The sequence below is a fragment of the Acartia tonsa genome, chromosome 4, assembly GCF_053477335.1.
Source record: "Acartia tonsa isolate MP-2025a chromosome 4, ASM5347733v1, whole genome shotgun sequence".
Classification (NCBI taxonomy): Eukaryota; Metazoa; Arthropoda; class Copepoda; order Calanoida; family Acartiidae; genus Acartia; species Acartia tonsa.
The window spans coordinates 6703653-6713593 of NC_137263.1; the positions used below are offsets into that span (position 1 = coordinate 6703653).

The 9941-nt window shown below is 31.3% G+C and overlaps 1 protein-coding gene across 1 annotated transcript in view; it reads right to left on the reverse strand.

Annotated features, from left to right (window-relative positions):
* The window catches only part of LOC145318194 (uncharacterized), a 62225-nt gene extending 61570 nt beyond the window's left edge, over positions 1-655 (reverse strand). Inside the window, exon 1 of the mRNA XM_080159536.1 lies at positions 341-655. Within this exon, the coding sequence (XP_080015662.1) occupies positions 341-345 (5 nt within the window). The 5' untranslated portion in view covers positions 346-655. The remainder of the gene's footprint in view (positions 1-340) is intronic.
* Between the last annotated feature and the right edge of the window lie 9286 nt (positions 656-9941).

Here is a 9941-nt window from a genome sequence, read left to right on the forward strand (position 1 = left end):
AAATTTGTGAACTTTAATTTTAATTTACATAAAACGTTTATGAAGTCTTAAACTGTAAAATAGGAAATTAATCTTTTTACACTATTTTATAAATAAACCAAGCATGATAACGTTCTAATGTGGGAAAGATGCATTTAGCTAACAATCTTTTTAAGAAATATATACTCTTATATACTTTTCAATTAAAATGTATAAAAATAATGCAATTGTAAAAATTATAAAGTGCGCAAAAAATACATCTCTAACAAACTAACATATTTAACCAAAGACGTACACAAATATACAACGGAAGCTTCACTACAAAAAATATGAATAATGAAAAACGTAATGTTATACGTACCTCATGGTGTCTGGATAATTCCCTAGAGAGTTGTATCCAGTGGTGTGGTGGGGTGTATTGTTATAACAATTGGGGCGCTGTCACACATCCTGCTGAGCCAATATGTATCCACACACACACACACAAAATTATACACCCACAAAAAAAACAATAATTTGTTCTTTTAATGTAATCACACTTTAATGTTTATAACAGAATTTATTAACAGTGTTTTCTTGGAACGATTAACAGCTCACAACTTTAATTTGATAAAAACTGTAGGCGGTTCACTATTTTTCACTATTAATACATTTTAGAACTTCTGTAATATATGACTAAAAATAACTAACCAGTTACAGTCCTTTTTTTATAACACAGCTTTTCTATAATTCAACTTGTCTGTCCTTAAGTCCGTAACGTTATGTGAGAAGTGAGATTAACTCGGCCCTATTTAAGATAGAAGTATAAATTATTGTATTTAGTAATTACTAGCTTGGTCCGTTAGTGTGTAGGTCTTGCTCTCAAAGGCAATTAAATATATTTTTTGGGGATTTTTTAAATAATAGATAGCTAGATTTTATCTTAGGATTCTGTTGACCCATGAATATCTACTTAGTAACTGACGTTGTCCTTTTGTCTTTTAGCATGTTAGCAAATTGTATGATATTTATGAATGTTGTCATCCTTGTTGAAAAAACACAAATTAAATCTATAATAGAACATCTACAGCTATCCTATTATATAAAGTAGTAAGGTTTTTTTGTCTGTAGCTTAAGATTTCGATAACTACTGACTTAATTGAGTCCCACGTTTCATGGAACCTTCTTACAGATACCTTGATGGTTTTAGGCTATTTTACCACTTTCCTTACTCATTTGCCTATATGCTAGAAGCGTAACCGCTATTTTGTATTAAAGTATTTATCTAGAATTTTTGAAAAATAGGAAAAAAAGCGAGCGGGAGTCATATTTTTAAAATTTTGCTTTTATAATTGTTTTTAATTTTTATCACATGGAGAAAATAATATATTCTTTTTCCCTAAACATTAAATATGCAATATAATGTTTTGTATTTAATTTTTGAAAAATCTTTCCTGTCAAAAAAAAGCCAGACAATTATAAGAAATGTCTGTCAAACTCAAAACTGCACAGAATCGTCACTAAACCAGACTAAATAACAACTGTACACAGCCAAACTTTTCCTGCATCTAAAAACTTTTTTGAAAAACTTTACAAAATTTAATCTAATCAGTTTAAATTGTTTGATTACCTACATGTACCTCGCCATATATGTGGTCTAGAAATAATATAAAAGATTCTCGAATTAATTATTATTGAAAGGGCGAAAAATCATTATAAAAAATTATGGCGTTATCCTCTTCGAAATTTTTTATGACTCTGACAGAGAACGCATTTTTTTCAATTAGGTTAGGTTAGGTTAAAGGCTAGGGGGCCAAGCGCCCGCGGCTAGGCAGGGTAGGGGGCCGAGCGCTGCGGCTAGACAGGCAAGGATGCCGAGCGCCGCAGCCAGAGTCATAGTTCTGTCGGTTGGGGTGGGATGGGGTGGGGGGGTCACCAAAATTTTCAAAATTGAAAAAAAATCTTAAGAGGATAATACCAAAATTAAAAATAAAATTGTCATCAAATACAGCACTAAAAAATACTCAAGCCTTTTTTTACTAGAAAACCCTATTTTCAAAAAAAAAAACATATTATTGCACAAATGGTTGCCTTTTATAAGTCTTTGTTTAAAATACGCCATGTACATATATAAAATATACATATTTGTATATTTAGGCATGCACAATCGCAAATCCTTTAATACTTGACACACACACAAACACACACACATACACACATACACAGAAACGTTACATTTCAAATTGTTAAGAATCTTTATCACTTTTATATAAAAAAAATCTGTTAATAAAAACTATTTTTAACTCGGGCACATTAGTGTTATCTTTCTAAAAGATTTAAAGTGGCAGGTTTATAGTTTGTGTTTTTCTTGTTGAGGATTAACAAATTAAATCCTGACCACTTTAGTTGAATGTTTGTTTAGTATAAATATTAAGTTTACAAGATGTTTATGTCCGTTGTGCTGTTGCTCACAACTTCTCTGGCCAACTGAAGAGAGGCTCTTCCCACGGGATTCCCCCCTTTTAATTTACCCTCCCCATTGCCATAGTATCCCTCGCAACCCCCCCTTTAATGTATCCATCTCGTATGGCTCTGATACCCCCGTGCTCTTTAAATTCAACCTGACTCCGTCCACTCTTTTCTCCGTTCAAATTTTTCTCTCTCTCATTCTCTGTTATATTTCTCTGTTTTGGTATAAAAATATAGAAATATATGTATTGTATATAAGTGTATGTGTGTGTGTGTGTGTGTGTTGGTACGTGTTCATATTATGTTTTAATATTTTTTTTGGCAATGCCAACATCATTTTTCATTGCGGACTGGACCATAGTTTACAATTTATTTAGCTGTAATCTTTGTTTAAGGTTTTTATATGGAGCAAGTTAGAGAGAATAGAATACGCCGAGTAATGGGGAGAAGTTTTGTCTTGAATATTAGCTTTCATGCCGACAGTTTTGTGTAAGTAATGTAATACGAATAAGATTATAAAACTTTGTGTTTTTATTTGAAAGCGGATATTCTTAAAAGCGAAGCTTTCTAAAATTAGGGCCTGTCCGTCTTTACGTCCGGATAATTATCTTTGCTAATTTAGGCATCTTATAACTGTCCTATCAATTTCAAACTTTGCAGGGTATTTCTTGTAACAGCAAGGCACGATTTAGTAAGTGTAGCAACTCTGTAATTGTTACGATGAAGTCCGTACGTTCATTTTGAGGGAAGCAATGCAAATTTAAAATAAATTTATGTTTATTAAATGATTAAATTAATATTCTGCATGTAAAGTTCTGACACTCTACAAGTGTTGATATTTGTTTATCCTTCCTTCGGATTTTACAGCTTTACTTTATAGATGTTGTCATCCTTGTTAGTTGTTCAACATATAACATACGCGCGTCTGTCTACTCGAGTGGTTGGCTATAAAATGATAATTGAAAATGTATGTAAAATTATTGTAATTTTTAAAAGCGAAGCTTTTCTATAATTAGGGTCGGTCTGTACGTCCGTCCGTCACAAACGGATAGCTTTTTTAGTTAATTTAGGCATGTTAGAATTGTCCTATCGATTTCAAACTTTGCATGGTGATTCCTTTAGTAGTTAGGTACGATTTAGAAAGCGTAGCAACTCTATAATCATTACAAGAATGTCCGTACGTCCATTTTAAACATGTTGATTTTTTTTTACTTTTTTAACAACAATTTTTTTGTGATCTAATCATCCGATTGATCTGATTTTTGGTATGTTTATTCCTGGGACAACAAAGTATAATGTTTCAAGCGAATCAACTTTATAATCAAGTCCTAAAAATGTAAGTATGTCCATAAACATTATTCTGTATCAAGCAGTTTTTCAACAAATTTACACTTACAATTTTGCTTTAACTCTTTTACATTTATATTCTGATTATTCAGTTCTGACACTTTATAAGTGTTAATGTCCGTTTGTCCTACAGTTTCAGTTCTTCGCTTTTATGGATGTTGTCATCCTTGTTTCTTCATAAAATATTGTTTTTGCTATTGTTATTTTGGTCACAATTGTTGTTTGTTTGTTTGTTTTAAGGGCTGTTAGATTACTTACCAGCTTGTAAGTTTCTTGTTAAAAGCAAAACTAAATAAAGGGTGTGTCTGAAAGGTATGTCTTACGGACTTTAAAAGATTTTTTGTAACAATTTGGTATATTCATAATCATTTGGTATGGAGGCTTTCTGAAAAGCGTAGAAACTCTATAATTATTACCAGAAAGTTCATGATATGTCGATTTTTTAAACCTTTTTTAATTAAGCTAAATGTTAAAAAAAAAATTTTTAATTCATTATTGAAATGTTGATTCCTTAGATGATCAGAAATAGAAGCATTGCAACACTATAATAACGTGTATTTGTCCTTTAAGAGGCATAGCGACAGTACAATTCTTGCTGATTTAAGTCTTTAACATAATTATCTTTTAGAGTCTCAATAAAATCAAGTTTGACTTTTTCAAGAATTTTTAACTACTGAAAACATAAATAACATTCTTAAAATCTCAAACAAATTGTTTTAGATCCCTGAATTGTGAGTGTTGTTTTAGGAATGTAAAAACATATTAAATGTTACTCGAAAGTCAAGGTGCATGAAATTAAACATGTAAACTGATACTCTAAAGGAGGGGAGAATTTCTAACTGTGTGTTTAAAAAAAATAAACAAGAATGACAACATCAGCATGATGTTCATGATCTCAAATGTTGAAGGCGACCAAAGTTTTTCTCTGGCAAATTAAACAAAGGATCGGAAAAATTAGTTATATTGTAAAATGCAAGGCATACAGGAGTAAGTCTTCAAGAGACAATCTAATCTTCTCAATAAATGTACTAAATTTCTATCTAGCAACGAGAATAAGATAAAAATTTAACAATCAAAAAATGTAGAAAAAGTTAAAACCTCGGTAACCACCGAAATGATTAAGCTTACAAATTTAGGGGAGCTTTGATAAAAGCTCAGGGGTGGATTCAGGCTATTTCATTTATAGATCAAAATTTTGCAGTCGGTTCTGGGCTTTTTTTATTTATAAATAATATGGCACATTAATATAAAATGTGTCGTTTTACTTCAGACAAGAAGGTTTACTTTTTGATTGTTCCTGCTTCGCTACCCATGGACATTATTGTCCTAAGTAGATTACGTCGACATATTGGACCAACATTGTCTAGTTACCGTGTGATCCCCATGACGAATAGGCTAAATTATATTGGATCCAGTCTTGTATTTACAATCAGAAACATGGATAAATCAACTGAAAATTATATTTTTGCCTCTAAGTTTTCCGCCAGTCATTAACTTCAATGTCAAAATTTATGTATTCATTTTATTTACATAATTATGTATCAGTTTTATTATCATTGCAACGTTTTCGTGATAACATGTCAGCAATATCACTTTTATTTAATTGCATATAATATCAACGATTTCATTTAAATAACATTAATAGATTATTGAAAAAGGAGCCAGTGACGCCACTGTTGTTAATTGCTGTAAAGTCAAACAAACCAATAAAATGTATTGGTTTCTATTCTTCTTAATAATCATTTTTTTATTGCTAACAATATCAACATTCCCAGTTTTTCTCAGCATCATTAAATGCTAGCATTTTATTTTTTTCTGAATCCATTTCCCTATTATACAGCTTATTTTATTAATTGTACGTCCTTTATTCTTTGACTCATAGAAGTAAGATTGGGGATATTTATTTGGATCTTTTAACTTGAAATTTATATTTATTCATTGAATTTAAGATTTTAATTGTTTGTATTTGTAATTTAAATTAGTTATGTGCAATGAAAAAATCTGACATGTGTCGAATAGCATAAACTTATATATTTGCTACGTTATACAGTGCTAATAGTATCGCCTCTAGCCTATAAGGGCTTTACCCTATGTATGTTACATTTGAGTTTTATTGTACAGGTATTTGTAAGAAGCAGCTTATACTGCCTTTAAAAATTACGTCATAAAATACAAATGACCAATGATAGGCCAGTATATATTTTAATTGGCCAATGGTATAATATATACTGGCCTATCATTGGTCATTTTTATTGTATAAAGTCTTTTTTATAGACACTATGAGCTGCTTCATTTGTAAGGTTACAACTATATTTTAAGCTAAAATACAAGACATTACTGACAATTTATTGATCATTTGCTTCAACAGAACATCTATGGTTCAATGGACCTAAAAATTATTTATTGTGAATGGGGAGAAAAAGACATTTATTTGTTGACAATAACAAGACCAGGGTTCCGCGTCCGATTTTCCTGATTATATTATCAAAGAATAGATGTTTCTCACATCGTATTATAAACAGCTTTCCGCGATGCCAAAGGCACGGGTTAAAAATCTGGTTTTAATCTTTTGATTGTACATTTTTATATTCGTAGAAACTAAATATAATACGATGCTAGACATAATTTTTAAAAATGGATGAAAACCGGTTCTAATCCGACGGATATTAATCGGTTTCGATAAATAAGAGAAAAACTGTTCCAGAACCGATTAATATCCGCTGGATTAGAACCGTTTATGAGCGATACTGAAACATTATTAACATTGACAAATTCTACGATTCTCCCCCTCGAGGGCAACAATAGAGGAATTAATCTTTACATTTTTTATCCGCGGAAAACTTGACGGCTGCTAAACCTTGAAGAAGACCCTCTTTTCAATCCCTCTCACTAATTAAGCATTTTTTGTGTATTTGGAAGCTAGAGGAAGTAAACAAGTGCAGAGAGAGAGGACAATGGGCTGTTTATTATACTAGTCCCCACAGTTTTATTATAATGTTTTCTTATTTGTTGACTCAACAACTTTGGGGACTTTAGTAAATTTGGATAATTTAGTTGAGTGTTCAAACGTTTCAACCACTTTTTTAATCTTCTGAAAGGGTAATTAAGTGTATCATCATTGGAGTTGTACATCAATTTATCTTCCATTCTTCCATTGTCTAATCTCTTTAGATCCCTGAAACAAGTGAGTGTTCGTGTGTGTTATTTTATTATGGTAGAATCTTCATGCAAAAATAGAGAAGTTTTTAAAAAATCCTACATTTTATTTTGTCTTATAATTAAAAACTCTCTCATAAGTGAAAATTTTTCACGTTTTTTCTGATATAATTTAAGTTAAAAATATTCCAAAACTTCATGAAAATTAAAATTTTTGCAGTGCACAGTACATATGGTTTAATTAAATAAAATAGGAAGAGGTAAAATGCAATTTTGAAGACCTGAACTTGTATAAAGCAGGCCTAGTTCTCAATATATATGAAAATTAACTGGCCACAGCAGGGATAAGGTATACTTGCACACATTATTCTATTAAATAACGTAGTAAGGTATTTTTGTCTGAAGCTTAGGATCTCATTAAGTACTCTATTTTAAGTAAGCTTTAATAAAGTCTTTGGATGGTTTTGAGCTCTTCTTCTAGACCATTTTTCCCCTTTGAATACAGAGCCCCTAAATGCTAATCTTTATATAAAAGTAATAGGATATGGATATCTGTCTGTCATAGATGACCTTTGAACTTCTATAGTTCTACTTCACATTAAATCTGCTTAAAGGTCCAAGTAAGGTTTAAAGGTATTTTTGGGGTAGGTATTCCCATATATATTTTGGCAAATTAAGATAAAACTTTAAAAATATATCTAAGGCTTCATAGAACATCTGTCGCCACAGTCTTCTCATTCTGAGGACCGCCACAAAGCACGCGCGCCTAATTTCGGATGAAAGGCCTAAGGAAAAGGTTGCTTGGTTAAAGTTTGTTGGAATCCACTGCCGCTTTCTAGACAGTGGTTAAAATAGGTAAGCTGTTATGTAGATTAGACTGCTGCTGGTGCCTGTTTCGCATCCTTATTCCGTGGGCCGCAGTCATTTCCAATACATTTATATCTGGTGAGCCAATTCTTTTCTTTTCTCTTTTCAAAACACAAATTTGCTTCTGCAATTGACATACGCAAATTTGATCAATATGGGAGAAAAAATGTTGAGATATATAGATAGGTAGGTATACCATATGTATACTAGTTATTTCTCGTATCGTATTATAAACGGCTTTCCGCGGATATAGGATGTACAATTATAAGATTAAAACTAGTTTTTTTTAGCCCCGTGGTGCCGTACGGATGAGAACCGGTTCCTAACCACCGGATTCGAATGAATACGAGAAAAATATATATATACTTTTACTGTCATATATCATGATGAAGTGGAAGGCTAAAGCTACAGTTTACAATTTTACAAGAAAGTTTATTTTTGTTCCTGAGCAAGTTTTAGAGTAATTGATGGAGGGAGGATGGTACCCTACTACCCACAAGCCGATCTCACTAAAAAGATATGGTCCGGTGCAAAAAAATACATATAATTGTAGAGGTTACAGCCATCCTATTTAATTTACTTAATTATCAAACAGACGACAAAAATGTATATATAGTAGATGCCCATTAAGAAGATTCAAGCATCTATCTTTCAAGTCCACAGCAAAATAGAGACAGACAAACACACTCAATTGTAGAATTGTACTTTTATGAAAACCTGCCAGTATTTTATATTTTTAACAGACGGATTGAAGTTCGATATTTAAAAATTAAAGGGTTAATATTTACATAACTTATATAATAAAATATGTAGAAAATAAATCTAGGTTGTTAACTTGTAACACAAAAGTAAAATAGGTAATGTAATATTTTTAATTAATTTGTGTTCCCCAAAATATCCGTCCATTGGGAGACGTAACCACAAAATTATTAACCTTATTATTATTGGATTTATTCATTTCTTTTTTATAAATATCAAAACAATCCTTATATTCTTGTGCCTTAAAAAAAATAAAAAATGACTAAATCCGTAAGTAGCGAAGAAATCAAAGTAACGTGGAAAAGTGGTCTTAAATTTCCTCCAACCCAATTTTAGTACCGATAATCTCCAGGAAATAAGATAAGTAAGTACTGCGCATTGGTAGAAAGTTTCCACAAAAAAAATAATCAACCTTCTATCTTAAATAGCAGAAAAGAAAAACACAATTTCCCCAGAGATATTTGATATCCTCAAGAACATTACAGGCAGACTGGCGGACCAAGCGAAGTATAGAGTAGATGCTCATTGAATAGAAAAATCTTCACTTTAAAAAAATAAACCATCTACCATCTTTATTATTAAATGGCCGTCAGAAATTTTCTGACAGACTGACAAACTTAAAGATAAAGGGAATGTTTTTAAAATTTAGCCGTCTATATTGAATAGCAACTGAGAAAATCACGCATTCCCCTAATCGTAGCTGACCTACAGCAGACTTCATATCTCTACAAAAAATCAATGAAATCGGACTTTCCAATAGGAAAATTGCATAAAAAATCTACTTTTACTTTTTAGTTTTATAAAATACCTTAGATAGATTGGAATAAAACAAGAAACAAAAGCTTTATAACTATCGGACAATTTAAAACCTGAATGACACAAAAAATAAGCAGTAAAGAACATAGGTAATAGGGTAAAGCGGGGCGATCTCGGTTTTGAGGTGAAGTCGGTATTTTTTTGACCACCTTCATTAAATGACATTTTTCTCCATGTTCTAATCGACTGACAGAAAAAAACATAAAATCAAATTTGTTCCTTATTAAATTGCCTACCAAAAGTATAAAATGAAATTATTGTGAGATGAATTTTTAGGGTACTTATTGGGTCTTAAAGTCGGACGACAAAAAATTTTTTTTCGATTTTTTTGCTTCGGTCGGAAAAACGGTAAGTTGGACAAAAACTGGTAAGAGCTAGAGCTTAGACGTCTTCAGGGGACTTATTAAGAATCTAATAGGCTATCCATTTCCGTTTAAAACTTTAAAAAAACTTGTATAGTTTTTTCTTAAATCAACTAAAAGTGAAGCGGGGCGAATTCGGTTTTTTCACTTTTTATACTAACTTTTTCAATTTTATATAAAAAAGTGAAATTTTCGAGAAAAAAAGTC